At 42.3% G+C, this 25,232-nt stretch overlaps 1 protein-coding gene across 2 annotated transcripts in view; it reads right to left on the bottom strand.

Annotated features, from left to right (window-relative positions):
- The window catches only part of Rapgef5 (Rap guanine nucleotide exchange factor 5), a 240,371-nt gene that overhangs the window by 49,359 nt on the left and 165,780 nt on the right, over positions 1 to 25,232 (bottom strand). For both annotated transcript variants that reach the window (XM_052739192.1, XM_052739193.1), the window contains 2 exons: positions 23,336 to 23,457; positions 22,746 to 22,834 (listed from right to left, as the gene is read on the bottom strand). In XM_052739192.1, the coding sequence (XP_052595152.1) occupies positions 22,746 to 22,834; positions 23,336 to 23,457 (211 nt within the window). The remainder of the gene's footprint in view (positions 1 to 22,745; positions 22,835 to 23,335; positions 23,458 to 25,232) is intronic.

Genomic DNA, 25,232 nt, shown 5'->3' with positions numbered 1-25,232 from the left:
AGAAAAGAAAAGAAGAGAAAAAGAAAATGATCAATGCAAAGAGCAAGGCTGTATTTACAAACACAAATCCCACTCTAATAAAGTGACACTTATAGTCCTTTATCAGCCACAGGGTTGTTTCTAGTTTTGGTTACAGAATGGTATGATAATTCTGATCTACAGCCGGGCGGTGGTGGCGCACGCCTTTAATCCCAGCACACGGGAGGCAGAGGCAGGCGGATCTCTGTGAGTTCGAGGCCAGCCTGGTCTACAGAGCAAGATCCAGGAAAGGCGCAAAGCTACACAGAGAAACCCTGTCTCGAAAAAACCAAAAAAAAAAAAAGATAATTCTGATCTACATTAGGCAATGGTTGCAGACAGTAATATTCAAAAGGTTGTGTGAATGTGTGTGGTGTATGTGTATGTGTACATGTCTGTGTGTGCATGTGGGATATGTGTGTGGTGTGTGTGTGCCTGCAGAGGTCAGAGAAAAACATCAGATGTCCTACTTTATCATTCTCCACCTTATTCCCTTGAGACAGTGTCTCTTGCTGAACCTGGAGCTAGGGTGGCAGCCAGCAGCATCAGTCCTGTCTCCTCTGCCTGTGGTGGTTTGAATAAGAATAGCCCCCATAGGCTCACATATTTGAATGGTTAATTATCAGGGAGTGGTACTGCTTGAGAAGGATTAAGAGGCGTGGCTTTGTTGAAGGAAGTGTGTCACTGGGGGTGGGCTTTGAGGTTTCAAAGGCCCAAGCCATGCCCAGTGGTTCTTTCTCTTCCTGCTGCCTGTGGATCTCTATAAAGAACTCTCAGCTAATTCTCTAGGATAGGACCACGTCTGCCTGTGTGCCACTGTGTTCTCTACTATGATGATAACAAACTAAACTTCTGAAACTGTAGGCCAGCCCCAATAGCATGTTTTCTTCTACGAGAGTTGCTGTGGTCGTGGGGTGATGTCACAGCAGCAGAACAGTGACCGAGGCACTGTCCTCAGTGCTGGGGTTACAGATCCACGCACAGCTAAACTTGGCTTTCACATGGATACTGGAGATTCTTGCTCAGACCTACACACGTGGACAGCAAGCGCCATTACCCATAGAGTCGTCTTCCCAGCCAGAGTCTGCCTTCAAATTCCAAGAAACTATTAAAGTGAGCCAAGGTACTAATTAATAAAGACTATCCTGGAATTTTTTTTTTTTTTTTTGTTTTTCGAGACAGGGTTTCTCTGTGTAGCTTTGCGCCTTTCCTGGAACTCACTTGGTAGCCCAGGCTGGCCTTGAACTCACAGAGATCCGCCTGGCTCTGCCTCCCACGTGCTGGGATTAAAGGCATGCGCCACCACCGCCCAGCCTATCCTGGAATTTTTAACAAAAATATTTATAATTTATACAGAGTTCTAAGTTCAATCCCCAGCACTAAAGGGAAGACTTTTTTATAAGTCAGAGTGTTCTTTATCAAAACAACTAATATGACAAACAGCACCTAAAACTCACTATGAGTCCAGATTTCCAATGTTCTGTCACACTGCAACATGCTAGTTACATGTTGTTACCCTTTTGTTTGTTTTTGTTTTTTGAGACAGGGTTTCTCTGTGTAGCCTTGGCTGTCCTTGCACTCACAGAGATCTGCCTGCCTCTGCTTCCTAAGTGCTGGGATTAAAGGCATGAGCTATCACCGATTGGCTAACTCAATTTTTTTTTTCAAGAAAAAGGCTTGATGTGACAGACAGATCAAGATATTCTTACACTCAGCTAGATCTAATGAGGTAGGAACTATTTTCTAATCAAGATTTACTCCATTAGTAGCTAAGATTAAAAAGAACACCATTAACTTTGACACAAGCAGCCATTCCATGCCGAACAACCTCAGATAATGAACTGAGTAACTGTGAGAGTCTGGTTGGATGGTGGTAACCCACTTGGCATTCAATTCAATTAATTAGCTCACATATCACAATATTTTGTGAAAAGCTTTGACCCAGAAATGATTATTTCCCCCTAAGCTACGACCATATTTAATATTCAACAGCTTTTACCTAATTATCTGTCATAGAAATATTAATTAAAATAAAAACAATAAGGCCACATAAAAACATCTCCAGATAAAATTCTAATGAACAGAGCAGTTAAAAATCCCAGTAAATAGATCCGATTTCTTTTTTCAAGCTACTGTATTGCTCTGAAAAATCTCCCTCCACAGAACAAGCTTTCCTTTATTCTTCTGCTGCAAAGATTGTAAATGTAGTTGAGTGATATGAACAAAACTATGATCAAAATGATGCACTTCAAATAAAAGTGCATTCTACTTTATATCATCCATGCTTCAAAAATATCTGTCCCACTGGTATTTAGAGATTTTTTTTTAGAGCCACAATGGCTGTATGAATGATTCCCCAAAGAATATTAGCCAACAATAGCTACTTAGAAAGACTTGCAAATCCGCCAGCATCCATATTAAAGCACAGTAATTATCTATTATATTACATAGTGCTTAATTAATAGTAATTTAAGAATGTAGGCAGAAGAGCACTTTGTATTCATAAAAGCATCTTTCATTTAAACAAATTTATATACTCGCATTCTGATAAAGAGATGTAGTCATTTTGATTTCTAAATCGATGAATTCCTAGGTATGAATATAAAAAAAACCCACCCTGTTTTTTAGAATTTGAGTCATTAAATTTAATCCTAAATTCTTGGCTCCTCATCAGACTTTGGGAATATCCTCTAGCCTCTACCAGAACAAAACATGCTTTTATTAGGTTAGGTGCTGGGGACTGAATCTAGGGCCTCTTGCATGCTAAGTATGTCCTCCACATCCTCAGTTCCTCAAAAGTGCACCTCTAAGGCAGCTTTTTGAACTCTGTGGTTGTCTGTATTTTGAGACAGGGTCTCACATGGCCCAGGCTGGTGTCACACTCAAGTTATCTGTGGAAGAAAGAACCCTAGCCCCTGATCTCCTATTTCGACCTCCCGAGCACTAGGATCTACAGACATTCACTTCCACACCCAGCTAACTTCTCAACTTTCCTTTCATAGCATAAAACTTACATTCAAATAATCGTTAACACCGGAAGCAAAAAGAATTCTGGCTTTAAGTACCACGTAACTTGATAAATATGCGGCTCAAATCCACAGCCTTGACAGAGAAGGCTCTAAAATCCAGGTCTATGATTAGGTTTGCTGATATGACACAGAGCTTTTCCTATCACGGACTACTATTTAAAAAATTAAGGTACGGCTGGGCACTCAGGAGGCAGAGGCAGGCAGCTCTCTATGAGTTTGAGGCCAGACGGGTCTACATAGAGAGTTCCAGGAAAGCTAAGACTATGTAGCAAGATACTGTCTCAAAAAACAAAACAAAATAAAACAAAACAACACCAACAAAAACTGCCACCCTCCAATAAATAAAATAAAACAAATAAACAAAAGAACCCCATACCTGACATTGAAAAGGTGGCCAAAACTCTGAGACTGGAGAGGTCATGGGCCTAGGTGAAAAACTACTACTGTTATTCCGCTAAAGAAGTAGATGTGACTATAAAATGCCACCTAATGATGTATTGTTATGCCTATAGTCAGTGACGTGTGCAGCCCTCATCAGAGGAGCTTGCTCTCACAGTAGACAGACAGTAACACGGTGACTCACAACTGGACAATGTGCAGAGCCTGAGAGACTTGAAAGGATTGGTCCTAAAAGGAACATTTTCATCAAACCCTTTTCCTCAAGGCTCAGTGAGCTACATGGAAGAAGACGCAAAGGATTCTAAGAGCCAGGGTGATGGACAACTCCAGGGAAACAGTGTCTTTAGGACACAACAGGACGGATGCACATATGACTGCACAGAGAATGCACTGATTCAAGCCAACCAGGGTCTCACAGCACTGAAGAACGGAAGCGGACATGGGGTCCCATCCCTACACAAGAAGCTATTTTGCAATTGATACCAGATGGCAAAGGGAAATTCAGTTTTCTCTTACAGAAACCAAACTTCAGGATACGTCCTATGCCCAGGAGTAGTTGACCAACACAAAAAAACTCAATGGTATTTTTTTGTGGACTTTTTCTTTCATTTTGCCTTGTTTGGGCAATTTTTGTTTCTTACTGGTCTTTTCCTTGTTTGATTTATTTTTATGTGTGTGTGTGTGTGTGTGTGTGTGTGTGTGTGTGTGTGTGTGTATGTTCTGAAAGAGAGAGAAAAACAACATAAAGTTGGGTGGGTAGGGAGGTACAGAGGAACTGGGAAAAACTGGAGAAGAGAAAATAGTCAAAATATATTGTATGGAAAAATGTTCAATTAAAAAACAAAATATTGGGCTGGAGAGATGGTGCAGAGGTTAAGGGCACTGGCTGCTCTTCCAGAGGTCCAGAGTTCAATTCCCAGCACCCACATGGTTCACAACCATCTGTAATGAGATCTGATGCCCTCTTCTGGCATGCAGGCATACATGCAGGCAGAACACTGTATATATAATAAATAAATAAATCTTTAAATAAATAAATAAATAAAATATTAAGGCATATAAATCAATTACCTACTTTGATTTGATTTTACATGAATACATTTTCTTTTATGTATCAATGAGAACAGTTTTTCATTTTCATGTTAACTGCAACCAGTTTACTTTGGCAACAGAAATCTCTTTTGAGTCTCTCATAGCTGCATCAAGGTGGAACAGTAAGGGGTTTGGTAAGACGCTTTTAATGAGATTGTTATGTAAATATAATTGAGTTAACAAAATCGATCGAAATATGACCTAAAGGGGTAAGCTTTCTTTTTGCCTGCAAAAAATACAAAAGAAATCAAAACCCAAACCACCCCGAAGACTAACACCAGGAGTACAGGGTTACTGAGGAACAATTATAGAATCCACCTCAGTTGTCTTCAGGACTGAGAAGCAGAATGCACAACAACAACTAACAGGAGCACTTATCTCACGAACCAGGGGCTCGCGACAGGAAATGCCGACAGCTGGACCGCAATGGGAACCCCGTGTTCTGACTGACTCACCTTCCCAGGTACTGTTAGCACTTGGGTTCCTCCTGTGTTTCTGCTTCAGGGGCAGTGGGATATAAAGCATCCTGAAATACATCTTACTTTACCCTTGACTTCCAGGAGCCAAGAAAAGCTTTGGATTGGAAAGACCCTGTTTCTCGTCCTGAAATGCTACTGTTTTTCTTTTTTCTTTTTTTTTTTGAGGTACTGCCAAAATACGTGTTATAATTTGATTAAGCATAAGTTAAAAAAAAATGTTCTGAGTTTGAACCATAGTGCTATGCCATTTCAGGTGGGACTCTTTTCTAGTGTATATTACATTTCTGAAAAGGATACTGATGACTTCACATACAGCTGTTCAACAGCTTTAAAATCTTTTCAATTCCTGCATAGTTTTATAATTTGCCCCAAATTTTGATTTTAGGTATGTGTTACACACACACACACACGCACACACACACACACACACACACACACACACACACACACAAAATATTCATTTATTTAATGATGTTTATATAGCAACCCTTAAAAGCCACACCCCTATAAAAGACAGAGATTTACTACAGACAAGGCTTGGGTATCGTTTTCAAATAACCAGGTATATTTTTAAGTTGTAAGACTGTTAAGAAATCCCATCTTTCTTCGTCTAGGAAGGGATGACTTGAATATAATTGTTCTTTTGTTCTTAGCTACCGTCAAATCCACACACGGCTTTTAGGAGTGTTTCTGAAAGGAGTACTGCAGAGCAAAGCACACAGGGTCCCCCTCCTCCTCCTTCTCCAGACTGGCACACAATGAAGGGTGTGCATGGGGCACCTGGTGATAAGTGGTGGAAGAGCCCTCTGTGTGGCTGCTGCTCCAGCCCAGTTAACTGTTTTCAGTATCCGGGCACAATTAGAATCTGTGGCTTATGTGTGTGCTTTCCAACCTGTCTGGGAGGCTCAGAATGTCATAAATGCACAGGGGCCCCTTGTGGTGGTGCGTGCCTATAATTCCAGGACTTGAAAATTTGATGTGATTGTTGAGGTCAGCCTGGGTTATATATAGTACTTTGTGGACATGTGGGTTTGTAAGACTGCATCTACATCATAGTAGTGAATAGTAACAGAAAGATAGTATGGTCTAATTCAAAGTAATCCTAGAAAAAGTAGGTCGGAGCTGATTCCTAGTGGGCCTCTGAGAGTTGGCTAGGGATCCGAGGGCTCCTTCCACAGGGAAAAGGGAATAAATGGAGACTTTTAGGCAAAAAGTGATGAGGAAGTTTCTGAAGGATTGATCCGGCCACATCAGAACTGTCATGGTGGGGAGGGAAAAGTGAGGGGAGGGAACTGAGTTTCCCTCTACAAATGTGGTATTTGGATTTGCTAGGGTAATCTAACTAAAGCTATTAGGCAAAGGTTATCAAAGACTAGAGCGTGGGTTATAGTAATAGGAGCCATACGCAAAGAAGTCTGAGGCTGGTATGAATTCTCCCACACGCCCATGGAAAAAACAAGCTGTGGTCTAGGGTTGAGCAGGGTGGGCTTTCATGTGTGGGCAATGGTAGGAAAAGGCAAGAGAAGAAGACAGAAACAGAGAGATGGGAAGCAGTTAAACTAAAAACCAAGAAGAGAGAGGGTGGAAATGCAGCTTCTGAGTGTTAGACGTTGGGAGGTGCATCAACAGAGCATTCAAGGCCCCTGGATGGGTTGTGTGGGTGGGGCTTGGCTGGGGTCCTTGGAGGTCCTGGGGTCCTATGCTCCTTGCTAATCAGAGGGACATACTCCAGCAGACTGGAAAGGAGGAAGGCTATTCTCATCATCTGCTGCTGCAGTTTGTACCATGCTGCTTCTCCCCAAAGACTCGTGATCCAGTTGTAGGGCTCATTGATTAGGGACAGCAGTGGCTCTCACAAATGAGCCAGGAGGAAAAATATCTTCATGATCAATGCAACAACATTTCACTTAGCAGCATAGATCAGGTTGTGTAAACTGTCATGGGTACAAGACCTTTCATACCAATTTGTCAGCAACTACCAATAAAAATTAACATCCTGGTTCTGAGAGTCACTAGGTCTAATATCATTGACCTCACTGAACTACTGCTGGCTCATATGATTAACATCACACAAAGACGCAAGCTGTGTTCCTAAGTACCTGTCAAGTAAACATGCTACAGCTTCAGAAAACAAAGAAAAATTTAATTTAAACATAGTATTTTAAATTAGAAGCCTGAGACACGGCAATTTCAAGCAATTAATAATCACTCTAATACTTGAATCAATTCAGGTCCTGGTGTGATGTCTGTACCTCTAACGCACCAAGAAGAATTTTCATGAACAGCTTCTTTCCAAAGTTCGAATTCTACCATTCTGAATTTTAATCCCTTTCCCGGTCATTGTGAAGAATTAGCATTGAATTTTAGAAAAAGAAACAGTATTTATTATTTATTATTTACTTATTTCTGTATCTGGCAAGTTAGGGCCACCAGAGAGGTTATTTTTCTCAGAATTTAGTAATGCAGAGAAAAGTGTTACTTTTGGCAGTTTTAGCAAGATAGCTAGATATAGGAAAGACAAAAAGATTCTACATAGTTACTAATTGACGACTCCCAATCTTTCATATATTACAGCACAAGATCTTATACAAATTGAAAAGTTCCAATGAGATTGAATGTGTCGCCTGTGTTAAAATATTGTTAGGACAGTGATATCCCACAGTGCCTGACAACAGGTATGCCTGATACCCTATTTCCACAGCAGTCACTGGAGTGCCATAAGGTACACTGCTTTGCTTCACATATAGGTAAAAGGCAGATTTGTGGTTTAGGGTCACAAAATTTTTGGTAGGGAACCATGTACTGAATTCCTATTACTCAAGGTTGAGTACCATGCTCTCTGTTGAGTTAAAGGCAAAGCTGCTCACTGGGCTTTGGAAGTTGATTGGAGAGCTAATTAAAGGACCCACAGAAGTAGCCTTTAAGCCCCAGGATGATAGATACTCAGCACTGTGAGTGAATAAGGCTCCACATCCCAAGTCCTGGCCACTGCCAGCATTCCGCATGTGTGTTAGGCCGAGAAAACCCAAGTTTACTTGAGGCCACACTGCTGTGGGATGGTCTGTATGTCAAGTGTGTTGCTGATTGGTCAATAAATAAATCACTGATTGGCCAGTGGGTAGGCAGGAAGTATAGGTGGGACAAGGAGGAGAATAAAGCTGGGAAGTGGAAGGCTGAGAAAGAGACACTGCCAGCTGCCATGATGACAAACAGCATGTGAAGATGCTGGTAAGCCATGAGCCATGTGGCAAGGTATAGATTTATAGAAATGGATTAATTTAAGCTATAAGAACAGTTAGCAAGAAGCCTGCCATGGCCATACAGTTTGTAAGCAATATAAGTCTCTGTGTTTACTTGGTTGGGTCTGAGCGGCTGTGGGACTGGCAGGTGAGAGAGATTTTTCCTGACTGTGGGCCAGGCAGGAAAACTCTAGTTACACCACACCTGTTCCTGGCCATGTAACAGAAAGCTAGTGTGCACACAGAAAGGTAGAACCGACAATCACATGGAAGGACTCAGGCACAAATTCATAACTGCTATCAAAGCATATGAATTGTATTTACATTCAAAGCTCAAAATGTTAAGGCAGAAACTTTTTTCAAAAGCCAAATCACGTGTCTTGGTATGATAGCACATGCTGTAATCCTAGCACTCAGGAAAATGAGGCAGGAGGTTCAAGAGTTCAAAGTCCCTTTGGGCTATGTAGTGAAGACTTGTCTAGGAAAAAAAACTCAAATGAATAAACAAACAAACAACAATGACAACAAAAAACCCCCAACCAAATCAACAAAATATTCACAGTCCAAATCATACTAACCCAACCAAATCAACAAAATATTCACAGTCCAAATCATACTATCAACCTTTCCTTCCAGATAGAGTTCTCCACAAGCATTGCAGATACTGAAAAGCATGAATCACAATTACATTTTGCTCACTCTCCTCTAAGTCAGAAGAACTGAACTCCATGTTAAAGTTGTGGCATTTGTTCATCTCAGCTATGGCTGGAGCTACCATCTGAACATCTGGGGAAATAGAAAGTCAATACATATCAACTGTCACTGAACAAGATATCTTTAAGGACAAATGCTCTCTTTTTTAGCTTCTTATACTTCAAGTACACTAAAGCATCTGTATCTGAAATGGTTGTATTCTGTTGTTTGGCTGAGGACAGAACTCAAGTTGTCATATATGCTCAGGACACAAAACACCACTGAGCCACACTCCCTGTTCTACCTTGTTTTGTTCTAAAATGAATGAACCATTTAAATCTACCAACACCTGCAGCTCTTTCTCTTAATATTGAAATCGCATGGCTCTTGGTGGTGATACATTACAAATACCACCAACGACATAAATAGAAAATATAAGAGGATAAAAAAAATGCCAGTGAGATGGGTCAGTGGATAAAAAAGTTTGATATAGAAACCTGAAACAGGTTTAATCCCTCAAATCCACGTAAGGTGGAAGGAAAAAAAATGGCCCCATAATGTTGTCCTCTGGCCCCTACTTGAACGTCACCTCCACACACACACCATGGCATGCATGCCCATCAAACACATACACAATAATACTTATAACTCTAAAGAATAAAATAATCTTTTTTCCTCTTGGTACAACAGCTGGGCACCCTGTAGTTCAATCCTGACGATAACTGCTCAGAATCAGTACAGGTCAAGAGTTCAGTCATACAAATGTGCTCTTCTTTCAGACACCAGTTACAAGTCCCAGCTTGTTGCCTGGACTTCTGCTAACTAGCTATAACCTGGGATTCCCTCCCCACCACCCCCAAAATACCTCTTCATATTTGATCATTTGTTCTCCTGGCTCAACTCAGGAATATATTTCCTGGTTCATTACAGAGGCTGGTATAACAGACAGGGATGGACAGTCTTTTGAATGAAGGACTAAATAGGACCAGGTCTCAAAGCGCTGCCCTGTGCAAGTGGCCCCTCCTCCTCAGCACATGGATGTGTTCAACAACCTGGAAGCTCCCCACATCCTGTGAACCAGGGTTCTAGGGAGGTCTCACTCTATAGGCATGATTGGATAAATTATGGGACATTGGTAATTAATATAATCTCTCTCTTCATGCTTGAAGGTGGTGGGACGAAAATCCTATTGGCCCTGTGAGGTCTTAGTCTTCTAGTGACCAGCCTCCATCCTGAAGCTACCTTGGGATTTGGCTACCAGTCATCTTGCTAGCGTACAAAAGTCAGTCTTACCACTCTGGAGATCCAAAGGTCTCAGAATTTCCTCTGTTAAGAACCATCAACTAAAGCCAAATACTGAAAAAGTTGCTCCTATCACCCCTATCATGCAGGACATTACATGGGTTCAAGAACTCTGTGCCAGGGGACCGACCTTAATGTCTTTCCTAAAATGTCACAAGATAATGAAATTGTGTATTATAAGCAACCCTCATAAATTTTATTTGTGCCATTGTTAACTTTCAAGCCATAGACAATGGAATATTTCTATCATCTATCATCTAATTTCATTTATGAAAAATAGTTAAAAATGTTTTTGGAGTGAAAGATGTAGAATTCTCAAATATCAGACATGAAGAAGGTACTCAGCAGCTAAGCAAGCACGCAGACTAAGAGGTGTGTCTGTGAGTCAATATTCACTGTTGAGGTGACTGTAAGGGCCAATCTACTCTATACTGCTTGTAGGTTTTTCAAATGCTTTAACTCATAGTATGTTTGTGTTTCTTAAAAAAAAAAAAGAAGTGTGTAATTGTGGCCTCAAGTCTCCTAACAACTGGGTGTGGTGGCACACACTGATAATCCCAGAACCCCAGGGTTCTAGCATTTGAGATGCTAAGGTAGAAAGATTGTGAAGTACAAGGCTAGGGTGATTCTGTTTCAAAAAATATGTCCCTGTGTGGGAAGAAAGGAAGGAGAGAGACAGGGAATGAGACAGACAGAGAAGGGGAGAGGAGATTTATATGCAAACTTCCATTTATAAAATTACAAGCTATTTTATCCTTCTTTAAGAATCAACTTTTTCCCCTGGGCACCTTGTTCCCCAGATACGAAAAACAAAATAAAGCAGAGTTATTTCCAGCTGAGGGATGTGGCCATGAGACTAAGTTCTGGCCAATGGGAAGAAGACCAAGGCTGTGGTATACATGTTGATATACAGGGGTGCTCAGGCCTCCCCCAGGGGGCTGCAGAGCCAGGCTTGCTAGTATGAAATGAAATGCAAGTGAAATGAAAGTCTGTCCAGGTGCACTGGGACAGCCACCTGGAAGGAACCTTAGCACGGACAGCCGAGTGGCCTGAGCAGGATTGCAACACATTTGTTCACACAGGAAAGAGAAAGAAATTCATGTCATGTTTAAATCATCATTAGGATTTTGTTACAGCATGCACCCATGTCTAATTACAAATAATACATTTACACCAGAAATTCTCAGAGGACCAAGGACAAGATCATACATATGATCTAGTTCTTAGGATTCTCAGTTAAGTAAGACAACAAGTAAACAGCTGTTAGTATTTTGAATTTATCCCGACTGACCTCAGTACCATGGATTCCGAGAAGTAACTTCCCCCATGTGTCTTCTTGTTTAGTGAGAACAGATACTCCCCCTCCCCACCTCCTAAGAGGCTCTTAAACATATGCATACCCTGACATAATTCTGAGGTGTACACGCCATGCCAATCAATACTAACAGAATCCCTGTGTTCTGAAATTATTCCAGGAATTATCAGTTCCATGGAAACTGGCATGGAAAGCCACCAAGTTCAGGCCAATCTAAAACAAGGCCTGAGAGTTCATAGTTTATATGCACCATTATGAGGAAAAGATCCAAATTTAGGATGAAATGATCAGGTTTTTGTTTGTTCTTGTGCTAGAGACGGTGCCTGGGCATTCTTCCCACATGCTCTGCTGCTGAGCCACTTGTCCATGCTTACATTTTCCACTAGTAAAACCATGACTGGACACTAGATTTAAGATCTAGAAGCTTGCTATACAACAGCACAGTATGTAATATCAAGAAAGACCAGAAGAAACGCAGGAGGAAACTCCCTTGGCCCGATGCGCCGCAGAACCTGGGGAGGAGAGCAGAGGCTCACACACAGTCACTGAGCTAAGCTATGTTCCCTTTCAGACTGGGTGTTGAGGCACAAATGCCTGCCTGAACACACTATTTTAACTTGTATGTTTACGTTCACACTGAGTGGCACTCCTTTAAAAGTCGGGGTTTGCCAACTGTCCTTACAGGCTGAGTACAGGCAAGACTGCCAGGTCTGGAGTAGAAAAAGGAAATTGTGTTTCTGCCACTATTTAGAGATGACAAGACATTCTGAAGATTTTTGGTTTTGTTTTTCACACTGTCCATCCTTATTTGACAGTCGTGACTAATTTCATATTTATTTCTAAGATTTGGGGGAAGGATTGGCTGCCCAGTAGGAACTGAAATGCTGCAAACAGAATCAAAGGCTGATTTCAGATGTCAGGCGAGCAAGCCTGAGGACAGAAAGGCAGGACAATGGGAAGTGGAAGGGAAGGGCAAAGTGAGCTGGACCGAAGAGAAACGAGGAAAAGATGAGTTATGGGAAGAAAAAGGGCAAAAATTTTCCCATACAAAGACAATTCCTTTTAGATATGTACTTGTCAGCTACAGCAATTCCGTGACATTGTGTCCTTTTAAACGAAGCAATAATTTGATTGAAACATGCTGTGAGAGATTAACATGCAGTAATTATAATCAAAGAAGTGCCATCAGCCAGTAATCCTTCACACTGACAAGACTAAGCACTACCCCCCACCCAGAGAGACAGACATAGACAGAGACATAGACATAGAGACACACAGAGACAGAGAGACAGAGACAGAGAGAAAGAGAAAGACAGAGATAGAGAGATACAGAGAGAGACATAGAGGCACAATGACAGAGACATAGAGACAGGAACATAGACACAGATGACAGAGAGACAGAGACAGAGAGACAAAGAGACAGGGAGAGACAGAGACATAGAGACACAGAGACGGAGAGACAGAGAGAGAGAGACAGATGGAGAGACTTTTTTGTTTCCATTTTTCTGGTAAGATGGTAAATTTTACTTGGAAGATGTCACAAGCATTTTGAGATTCAGACAAATAATCTGATAATCTTACTCTAAATCCATCACTCACATGGAAAGACAGCACACATCTCTGGTTCAGGGAAAGAAACAGAAAGAGACTGATATTTTATTTTTCCAACCTTTGACATTATCTTAAACACATATTGAGGCGAGTTTGTTTTTGAGGAACTGGGGCCTCATCTATGCTTGGGCAAGCACACTGGCAGTGAGCTATACCCTAATCTTCAAGTAACTGCAGCTGCTGCTGTTATAGGGAATATAAGAGGGACATCAAGCTCACTATGGACAATGTCTAGGCTCATGAATTTCAGTATCTCCACAAGGCATGACAAATATCACACACAAAAATGAATATGGAAACAGCAAGACTCAGGCCAACTCCCATGTGTTTCTAGTAAAAGACAGCATTAAACAGGCCAATATAAGATCCAGGACTTTCTGAGAAAATAACATTTAAAAATCTGTAAGATGTGAAAGCAGAGTTTTCCTTTAGAACAGCGGTTCTCAACCTTCCCCATGCTGCGACCCTTTAACACAGTTCCTCACGCTGTGATGACCCCAACCATAAAATCATTTTCATTTCTTCATAACTGTAAATTTGCTACTGCTATGAATCGTAAATGTAAATATCTGTGTTTTCCCATGATCTTAGGCAATGCCCTGTGAAAGTGTCAGTCGATCCTCAAAAGAGTTGTGACCTACAGGTTGAGAACCACTGCTCTAGACAGACCAAAAACCACAGTTATCATAAAACTAAGACACTATTCTGTGGAGATCATTTTCCCAGAGAATCTCTGGTAGAAAACAAACAGAGGTTGTCTGCATAGTCATTTTAAATGTTCCAGCGTCTACTCCGTTAATCTGTATACAAACGCAAACACATTCCAATAGTGGGCATAGAATAAACAGGGACAGAAACTGAAAGAAAATCATAAACTTAAAAGCTTAATAAAATGTTCTCTCTATGTAGTTGACTGCTATTACTGACTAATCACTGCATAAGTTACCTTCCACTGAAAACTTCACTGACTGAAAAACTGTAACAGTTTGCATTAACTTTGATGATGCTATTTGTAGTATTAAAAATATAATTCAGAAATAAACTATAGATCAAATATGGACTAAACATGAGAATGTTTTCAAGAAAGAAGAACCGTGTGGCTAGGGACATATCTCAGCTGGCAGAGTGCAGCCCGAGCACGCACAAAGCTCCGGGTTCGATCCCCAATACTATATAAAGCCAGCATGGTGCACATGCCTCTCCTCCCAGCACTCAAGAGGCACAGCCAGGAGGACCAGAAGCTCAAAGTTATCCTTGGCTATGAGGCCAGCCTGGGCTATGTGAGGGCCTGTCTCAAAGACAAGACAAAACCATCCCAGTGATCTAAGCCCATCTAAATAGGCACTGTTTCCGTATCAGGTGTTCTGCTCCACTATACCCTCATCCGTTAAACAACTTCTTCGCCCACGTGTTGCACTGTCACGGAAATGCCCACATTTCCACAGCCAGCCAGTGTGTGTTAAAGATCTTGTGATTAGTCAGTCTTACTGCACTTCATCTTGCTTCATTACCAACGGGAAATGAATGAACCCTCAACCTACGAGAAATGGAAGAGCAACAGTTCCCTTGCTACCATAGGTAGCTACACACTCAAAGGTGGTGTGATTAACCCAGATGATGGACATACCAGATGATATCCAGACAAAATGGTGCTCCCCCACTTCTCATCTGATAGTTCAGGTCTAGGTTGGTCGGTCTGTCCATCTTTCCCTCCCCTCCTCTTTCCCTTCTCCCTCTTTCTCTCTTAAACATTTTCAGTTAGCTGCCCATGGGGCCATCCTTCTCATACCTGGAAGACAGGAAGCAGGTCATGTGTGCTGGAGAGGAGGTTTCTCTCAAGTAAGTATAAATAAGGTTGAGTTGAACTATATGTTTACTTCAGTTCTGCTGTTTACCCATGATTCCAGTTTCTAACAAAAACAGTCTTTGGAAAAAAGCTAGGAGTACATGTCTGGGCTCATTTCTAGATTGAAACGTACACTCAATCACTGACACAATTTAATTAACTTCTACCTCAACATCGAAGTCCATTAAATGAGGACAATTATTCTGCACAAGGACCCATCTAATGAGGCAAGGTTTGGATAAATGAATTGTCATTCTGAGTAACCTTTGAACCCTGGATTTCAGGTCTGCAGGGACCTCGGGCCCCTGTTTTTTGGTTTTGTTTGTTTGTTTGTTTATTTATTTATATAAATTATATACATGTATATATATGACAACAGAGAAGAATTATTTCTACTCAGTTCTAATGATCTCATCATTTAGTTAATGCGAATTTATAAAGTCTCCCAGTGCTTCAATTATGGTTGACAAATACATTCTCTGTATTAGCAGTTAGGAGAGAATCTAAAGGAATTGCAAAAACTAAACACAACACATTGAAAACAGCCTCGCCCAAACAAACCAAACAGAAAAGTGCAGTGCAGCAGCCTGGAGCAGAATGGAAGCCACATCCTCATGAAAGCCCAATTGCTCCGACTTCTCTGATACCACTGGGAACATTTTTGCTGTCACTGTACATAGCTGGGCCACGTCTTTGCCCTTTGTGGGGAAATAAGCTTTGACTGATCACTGGTGCTCTTCATCATCCTGAGGCACCTGGGGCATGTGCTAATGAATTTAGCTTTTCCTTGACTTTATTTTTATTAGTGTGCACATAAGCAGAGAGCCCAATGTTTAAAAATGACAGCTCCACTATTTAAAAATAGTGCTGCAAAAGGCCTTGAGTGGCATCCTTGTTCTCTGTCTTGGCAAAAGTTACTTTCCCAGTTTCAGAGGGTTAAAGGTGATAGCCTTATGAAACATTTCCAGGGAGGCAGATTCTCCAGCTTTCAGAGCAGCAACGTAACAGTAACATCTAGCCTAAACATACACACATCAGATTTCCTTGCTATTTCAATTAAGTCTACTTTTTCGGGTTCCAAACTTTCATGTTAATTTTTAAGATCTTTGAATCTATTAAAGCACTTCCAATGTACTTGCTTTGGAAGACGTGGATTACGGTCATCGCAGCTACCACCAGGCAACAGTACCGATTACCCAGCAGCCACCACCTAACAGGTGGTGCTTTTCCTCGTTTTGCTTACTCCTTGCGTCACCACACTAGAAGATAAGCCTGTTTTTCTTCAGTTGTGTCTGCAGTATTTGCTAATAAAACAACGCCTACATAGCAGTAAGTCAGAGATATTTATACAGAGAACAGAAGGATTCAAGTTTCAAAGGCACTAAATCTCATGGGTGTAGAGGGTGAGTAATGAAGAGTGTACCTCTTAAAACATGGAAGTCATGTGTAAAGTTAAAACTTGAGAGTATGCAGAAGCGCAAGAAGTATAAGGATATAATGTAGTACATTTCATTGTGTGTGTGGGGGCTGTAGTTCCTCTCCTGCAGACTATTTCTGAATATCCTAAAATGGCTTGGTAATAAAACTCTGCAAATGGATTTTGCTAGTAGCTGATAAATCAGAGCTATCCACTAGACATGTTGCTATAGTATAATTTCTCAAAGGAACTTTAAATTTCCCAGTGATGGCTGTATACAAACACACAAATTCCCCACTACATATGAACCATTGAGCCTTGGATTTCAAGTGTCATACTCATCAACATTCTGTTCCACAAGGTTCTAGAAACACAGCAGCAGTATCTGTAGCATGAGGTGACCTCACTTCTAATGTCCAGACAATTCTGGAGGTCACCTACTTGCATCCTCAGGCTTCACTAGGATTCTATGGTTCTTTGGTCTATGTTGGAATGGACGAGCAGATTCCTTTCAGGGAAGGAGCTTGTGGTACATGACGCTTCAGAGCTCATCTCGTTTATGGCCTGCTCCATGTCTCCAGCTGATTTACTAATGGAGTCCAGACCTGGGACTCAAGGCTTTAATAGCCCATTTTAGCACATTTTCTACAATACTGATGGGTATTCACCTGCCTTAAAACACAATTTTCCACAGAAGCAAGCAGTCCCAGCTATGAAACCTAAGGACCACCCAGAGGTGTTCTTTGTGTAAGGACCTTTGTGAAAATCCAAATGGATTTTGTTCACTCCCTCATTACTTCCTCATCATCCCAAGCGAGAGAACTGAGTAGCCATGTGTCCAATTCTGAGTATGACCTTTTCTCAAAACCACCTTAGTGGAAGGCCTAGCAGTGCAGTTCAAACGGTTAACCTGGACCATGTCAGACTGCAGAGGCTGGAGGCAGGTCACGAGGCTGGACATCAAGCCCCGGAGAGAGGGGAGAGCGGTGGCCTTCACTCTTACAGGCAAGTGTTTAAGACCCAGAACAGATCTTTAAAAGGTTCTCAAAATAATGGCAGTGGGACAGACGCAGTCCGTGTCCTACTTTAGAGGCTTGCAAACCCAGCCACATATCACCATACCCTGGGGACCTGTCAAGGCCTAGGTAAGATGAACTCCCCAGCTCAAGCCACTGGATCACAATGTCTGAGTACTATTTGTGTAAGCATGCTTCACTGGGACTCAAGTACAGCTACAGATGAACTACACTGGTCAATCTGTCAGATGACATTGCAAATAAAAGACACGGGGTTTGTGGAGGTGGCTTAGTAGTGGCGTGCTTGCCTAGTATGGGTTCAGTCTTAGCACAAAAACCGATGAGCTAAAAAAACTACAAAGACAGCACTTGGGAGGCAGAGGCAGGCGGATCTCTGTGAGTTCAAGGCCAGCCTGGTCTCCAAAGCGAGTTCCAGGAAAGGCGCAAAGCTACACAGAAAAACCCTGTCTCGAAAAAACCAAAAAAAAAAAAAAACAAAAAAAAACTACAAAGAAAAAAACAGTATCAAAATAAGTTTATGTACATATCAGTTACATAAAATTACAGCAATACTTACAGTATCTAAAAACTTCTCTATCTACCCTCAAAAAGCTTAGCTGTAACAGGGTCTAGCTAGGCTCACTATTGGCCTGGTGACCCGGATGGGGAAGGCAAGCTCAGCAAAGAAAAAGTTTAACAAAATTTTGTTCTATCTTTCCAGCATTCTTCATATTCCTCTAAAAACCCCTTTTCAAGGTTACGATGAACTTGGTGCTGGCAGGGAAGGAGATAAAAATTTAACAGAAAACAAGGGCCTGCTCTCACTTAATCAGGGTTCTATCAGAGCAGTGCTCAACAAAACCCCTAGGTCAGCCGTTCCCAGCCTTCCTCATGCTGTGACCCTTTAATACAGTTCCTCATGTTATGATGACCCCAACCATAAAATTATTTTCATTGCTACTTCGTAACTAATTTTGCTACTGTTATGAAGCACAATGTAAATATCCATGTTTTTCAATAGTCTTAGGTGACCCTTGTGAAAGGGTCATTCAACCCCAGAGGGCTGTGACCCACAGGTTGAGAACCACCGCCCTAGGCTCAGCACCAAGAATACTCAGACTCTACTTCCCCCACCCCCCCCAACACACACACACACACACACACACACACACACACACACACACACACACACACACACACACACACACACACACTACAGAGCAGGTGTAGCCTCTGAAGAACAGGAAAGGACTGGTTTCCTCACCCACAGGCTTAAAGCCAATCAGCCATCAGCATGGAGGCATGTATGATCACCAAGGCAGGCTGCAGAGTCACTTCTACACAGAGGTGTATTAACAGAACACACAGAATGACAGCCTCATAAAACAAAAAGGGGAAAAAGCCGCTATAGCTTAAAGAAACCAGGTCAGGTTTAATGAGGAGCAAGGCAGACTTCCCCTTTCCTATCAGCCTGCTTGGCTTGCTCGCTTTTTCCAAGAACCTGCTACCATAAACACACTTTGTTCAGAAGGATGGATAAGGAATTAGGCAATGAATATAAGGAAATAGGAAGTAACCCATCAGACAGTTTTTTTCTTCCTTTGCTTGAAATAGAAATCATTAGTTTCTGCAGAAGCACCTGCAGGCCAAAATTACTTCATTCTCTGCAGGAGGAAAAGGGTTAATAGAAGCAGCACCCCTGTGCACAGCAGGGCAGCAGGGCAGCCTGGGCTCACACCTGTCCTCCCCCCTCCCCTCCCCCCAGCTCCTCCACTCATTGCTTCCTGTCTTTCCTTCCTTCTTTTTATTCCCAGGCTGGGAATGCCCAGTGATGTCTGTCCTATTTCTGGGCAGATGAAAGGCAGAGCTGCAGAAACGGCTGGATTTTTCTCTAACATTTCTGAATGTTTCAAGTCAGAACCTGAACAGCGAAAGAAAAGAAAATCTTTGAAAACAGCTTCAATCACGTCCCACAATCACAAACAAATATCCAATGGCTAACCCTCAGCACTTTTTTTTCTATCTAAAAGAATAAAGAAGTAGGTGAAAAGAAAAAAATGTTAAAAATTATTATTCAGTGGATTTCACTGCTGTTGGCTATTTGGGTGCTATTACTAATTCCTAAACAGAAGGGTGTTTATCATAGATTAACGAAGATTTCAAAGCTACCTGCAAAGGATGCTTAAAGGTTTGCCTGTTCCCTACCAGCATTCTCCATTCTTCTTTGATAAAAGTATAAAAACTAAATCCATCCGTTCATTCACTCACTTATTCATTCATTCATTCCACCTACATCACTGGGTGACTCCTATGCCTGGTGTCACGAGACAGGAAAGATATGCCAAATCATGAAATCACTTTGATGATTATATGAGGATCAAATTATTTAGAAAAATCGTTAAGTTGGTTGCCTTTAAGCATCTCTAAAATTATGATTTTAAAACTCAGCTTGATTTGGTGATAGAATGCTGCATGAATTGTTGAAGTGTTTCTGTTCTATTCTTGATTCAAGTAACAACAGAAATAAAAGCCTTCTCTCAGAGCCCTGGCATTCTCTTTTCTACTCTATTCAATGCCGTCAACTTCTTCCATTTCAATGTTAACACCAGTTGGTAATCAAGCCAATCTGTCCCATGTGATCACTGGAGCCTATTCTGTCGGGGCTTGCACACACATTTCCACAAGTAAGTATCTTCTGTGAGAAAGATGTGAACTATCGCGTTTGGTGGTTCTCCCAGGCTCTGGTGGGTACAGGAATAAAGGAATGTCAGAACAGCTACTCAGGCTTCCAGAGACTTCATTTCTTTCTTTCCGCCTTGGTGCCGCCAGGGCCATGTGTAGGGGCTACCATATGGCAACATGGGCCCCATATGGCTCCATCTCACTAAGAGAGGCTCTCAAGAACGTAAAAATGCTGCTGTATACTTTTATTGCAGCCCCTTCTCGTTCCCTCCATCTGTCTTCCATATGGCTTCTGCACCTCCATTAGGCCCTCAGACATGAGTCTCTAGTAGGAGACTCTGTCAGCATGACCTAGGTGTCACTCACCTCTGCCAGCGACCAGGGACCACTATTACTTTAGAAGTCCAATTCATGTAGTATCCAAACTAGAACAAACCATAACCACTTCTCTTCAATTTGAATACATGTATTTTATATTTATATCTTTAAGACTTATCAACAAAAAACACATGGCAGCTCTCTCCTTGAAGTTTCAAAGAGCCATGCCATTTCCCCATAAGATCCTCTCATATACACACATCAATCACTGTCTTCAAAGTCGGCTTTTTCATTTTCATGAAATTCTCCTTGAGAGGAAAAGTTATTACTTTATATTTTTTTCAAATGTCTTTACAAAACTCTGAAGAAGCACATGTGTCCATGTGTCCTTCCCTGAAATTGAATAAATAGTAAGAAATCAGGCGAGGCTGACCCAGACAAGCCTCTTCCTGAACCCCCTACATTAGGGCTGAGGGTCTATCCAATGTTTCCTGATCCTCTTTGTTTTTGTGTGTTTGCCTGAAGAGGCACATGTGACCCTATGGTCAGTATAACTGAGAAGAAAGCAGAAATAAATGTCACTAGATAACATGCATATTCCATTATAAATGGGAGGCAACTCGTGGCATCAGAGACATGGAGGTGACAGGTCATTTCCAGTATCAAATGGTGACCCTGCTAGTGAGTTCCTGGACCGTTTCTCTCAAAAGTAAGGAGAGCAGGCTGCAGGTATAACTCAGCAATGGAGCACTTCCTAGCTTGCTGGAAGCCCTGGGCTTGATCCCGAGAAGCACAAGAGATTAAAAGAAAGGAATATACAGACTGGGTGAAGTTATAAAGAAGTGTGTGTAAGGGAACCAAATTATTATTAAATACTTTCTGTGCTTACAATGTTAAGAAGTAGAGAAATCATTCCACCTCTCCATGGCTCCAGCCTGCCCTTTCTGTGACAACTTTCCTGTATTCTCTGCCCAACAACCTATGGCAATCAGCACATGGGGAACTGATCTCATGATGACATCTGTAGGCAGAGCATTTGAATGTTGCTCAAAGGCAAAAGGTGTGAATTTTCAGACATTCAAAATAACCCAGTGAGTGCCACAAGGATACATATATTTTATTGAAAATAGCCTATTTTGTGTTTATAAGCAATAACTTACTCTTTCCCAGTTGTATGCAAAATAAATAGTTGACTTTTAAATTAAACAATGATATTGTAAGATACATGGCTGGGTCATACAGTTATTTTTTTAAACCTATTCACATATTTCATACATCATTGCTTCTCTTATAGTCCTTTATAAAGCATGGCTCATAGGCAGACAGAACTACTGGGACACTAAGGAACCTGCTCCTGGGCTGGCATTTCAGTCTCTTCTGTGTATAAAACCCAAGCAGTTACTCTGCACTAGTACAACCTACAGCTGCCTTTTCTGGATGCAATCAATAAACTGCACACTGTGGGGGTCCCAGGTGCCTTTGTAGCAACAAAAACCATGTATGGCAGTCATCAGATCAAGTTGCAAACTTCAGGCTACTGCCAGAAGCCTGTTCACTGGGTTAACTGCTCTAGGCTGAAACAGACTACAAACGCTGGTTAAGAGAAGCAACCACTCTTCCTTCTGTGGGAAAAGAAATTACCAGTATGACATCTATACAGAGAGTAACAGTGTTTCCAAAGGTGTACAAAGCTGAAAGCTTTGTCATTTAGTTTCAGTTGAATAAAATGACAAGATGTCTGAGCAACAAGGGTTTATCTCTGGTCAGGGAAGCTATGTCACATGGGACACTCCAACCCTTACTCTGGGCAAGCAGTTTGTAACCACTTGGAGAGGGGCAGAAGTTGTTGTTGCGAGGAGGGGTTGCAGAAATTGTTTACATTTGGGCAGGAAAGCTGCTCTCAGCACCCTGCAGCATTTCCTACAGACCAGGTGAAAGCCTGTTGGTGGCCCCCTCCCCTTATGCTGCTTTTCATAGCACAGGAGCTATTGAATACTGGCTTCCTGCCAAGTGGCTTTCCGTGAGATTTGGCAAAAATTACCAACCACACACATTTGCCTTCACCTCATTTTCTCTCCACAGTTTCTTCCCAGGCAGCTGCTCAAGAACTACATGTGTCCATTTACTGGATTCAAACAAACAGCATAAGCTTAGGGAAAGCCACACAAAGCATATGCTTTCCCAGCCCATCCTGATTTCCCAAACAGTGGGAGCCTCACCCCTGGGGATACTGACAGGGTACCAGCTGCTGCTGCTTTGGGGGGCAGGAGACCCCCCACCCCAGCTTACCTGTTTCTTTGTGCTGGACCTCCGCCAGGTGCAAGTCATTCAAAAGATGCTCCAGGATCTTCTCCGGGGTCCCGGACACCACCACGTACCTGTCAGAGAGCAGAGAGTCCACTGAGTCATCCTCAGTGGAGGACTGTGAGCGGCTGCTCCATTCATCGTCCTCATCTTCCTCGTCGATGTATTTGAAATAAGGCACATCGAAGGTAGGCAAGGGCAGCTGGCGCCCAGGGAGCGCCTCGGAATCTTTCCTCTCTAGATGGGGGTCAAAGACCCGCAGGCGGGCGCTGCCCATTGTGAACGGTGCCTAACAAAGGCATCCCCTAAAGGCTAAAAGATCTTGCCATCCTCGTCCTTTCCCTGGGAACTGAGTCCATCTGGCTGCTAAGAGCTCTGCAGTCAGCTAGAACGCTGGAGAGGCGGGGAGAAAAGAGGGAGGGGGGAGGGAGGGAGGGAGGGAGGGAGGGAGGGAAGGACAGGCAGCAGCGGAGCGAGCGAGCGAGTGAGAGGAGAAGGGAAGGAAACAGCGAAGGGAAGGAGACCCAGAGCCAGCCTGGGCAGCGGGACGCTGCTCACCTCGCGGGGACCCTCACCTCGCGTCGTCGCTCTCCGCACTCCCCGAGGCAGGGGCTGGGCCACAGCCGGCTACTTTCTTCAGCACCAGCACGCTCTGGCCTTGCTCTTTCACCTGAACCGTGGTCACTTCATCATCTTGCTTTAATTGTAGATCAGAGTGATGGATGGGAGAAGGAAAGGGGAAGAGAAAAATCAAAAAGAAGCCAACTAGCGTCACCTCGTTTCTTTAAAGAGCTGGAATGAACTAGGGATGTGGTCAGGCATCTAATACCACAGAATCTAGGCTCAAGGTCTCTGGAAACACAAAAAGCCTTAGAGACATAAAGATGCTAAAGTAAAGTGTGCGTGTGCGTGAGAGAGAGAATGTGTGCAGGGAATTAGGATTTGAAAAGTTTATTTTTAAAACTACCTTCAGAAACAATTTGACTTAGAAAATAGAAAGTTTAAAGTTTCAAAATGTACAGCATACTAACTGCATTGGTACTACTGTCTTCTACCTGGTTAATGCTGCTTAAACATTATTAAAACCAGAAAGTCACAGCATAACTACTATTAAACACCAAGACAGTGGGTAAAGACTTGCTTTAAAAGGTGGGCAAACGGCTACCCATTGAATCACTCAGGTCAAACCCCACCAGCTCTCCTGGACACACACACACACACACACACACACACACACACACACACACACACACACACACAGAGACAGACAGACAGACAGACAGACAGAGAGAGAGAGAGAGACAGAGAGAGGAGACAGAGAGAGAGAGAGAGAGAGAGAGAGAGAGAGAGAGAGAGAGAGAGAGCGAGCGCCTTAGATCTGGGCTTTTAAATTTATCAGGCACTTGTTTTACCTGAGTACAAGCAAAGATGGATGTCTTTGTCTAGTTAGAACTCATCTACTCATCTAGACTAAAACCCCGATGCCACAGGCCCCTGCACTGACTTTCTTCATGTCTGTCCCTTTTTAAAAAGGCGAGAAGCTTAACCATCATTCATTTCTGCACACACAGCTTCCACAGTGCAGAGCCAGGGCCTGCCCTGGCTCAGTCAGGGGGTGCTCCCTGCTGATCCAGCAGTATGGGCCCAAGTCTGAGCCATGGACACAAACTTTCAGGGCATTTGCTGTCACAGTCCCAGTGTGCAATACCCAGCCACAGGAAGACTGCCAGAAAAAAAAAAGAACTATAAGAGGCATATAAGAAAATCCAGCTTCTATGTTGCTGATGGCTTGGGAAAAAAAGCAAGAAAAGTTGAGAGCAGGTAGGTTTCCTCTTAAAGATGATGTCAACTCTTTGCAAAGGAAACTTGTACACTTCTGCTACCGACAAGACCCTACCTATAATTAGGTACAGAGACAAAGAAGGACATCCTGCCCTCCTGCATGGATAAAAGTGCCATCTCCAAACGCCTTATGATTGCTTTCATAGACCCATCATGGATAGCAGTGTATTTTATTCTCTTTTTACTAGACTAGAAAGGCACTGATACCACCATAACTGCTAAGCAAATTAGTCATACGACGGTGACCTCAATGCCTAATTTCTAAGAGAATGTAAGTCTTCCTGGATTTTCTTAAAAACAAACAATATTGGTCATTCTAAACAGCAATATAATTGCATGATCATTCTTTTTAAATCTCTTACTGGCAAATAATTTTGCAATGTAGAACTGATGTATTATGTTTCAGCAAGGTCAGACACATGGTGTCTGTGGCAATTAATGCTGGATATTCATTGTTCAACTCCCCAAGGAGGCCAGTGTGACTCCTGTAACATGAATACCAATGTGTAATTGCTATCTCTCATTTCTCCAAAGCCGTTCTTTTGTTATCCGTGTGGCTGAAGTGAACTAAAGTGGCTGGAGAGAGGGGCATATATGGACCCAAAAGGGGGAGGGGAACAGAAGAAGGCT

The sequence above is a fragment of the Peromyscus californicus genome, unplaced genomic scaffold (genome assembly GCF_007827085.1).
Source record: "Peromyscus californicus insignis strain IS unplaced genomic scaffold, ASM782708v3 Scaffold_15__1_contigs__length_86483966, whole genome shotgun sequence".
NCBI lineage: Eukaryota > Metazoa > Chordata > Mammalia > Rodentia > Cricetidae > Peromyscus > Peromyscus californicus.
The sequence above is the reverse complement of the archived record's forward strand: the minus strand, read 5'-3'. Positions and strand labels throughout refer to the sequence as shown.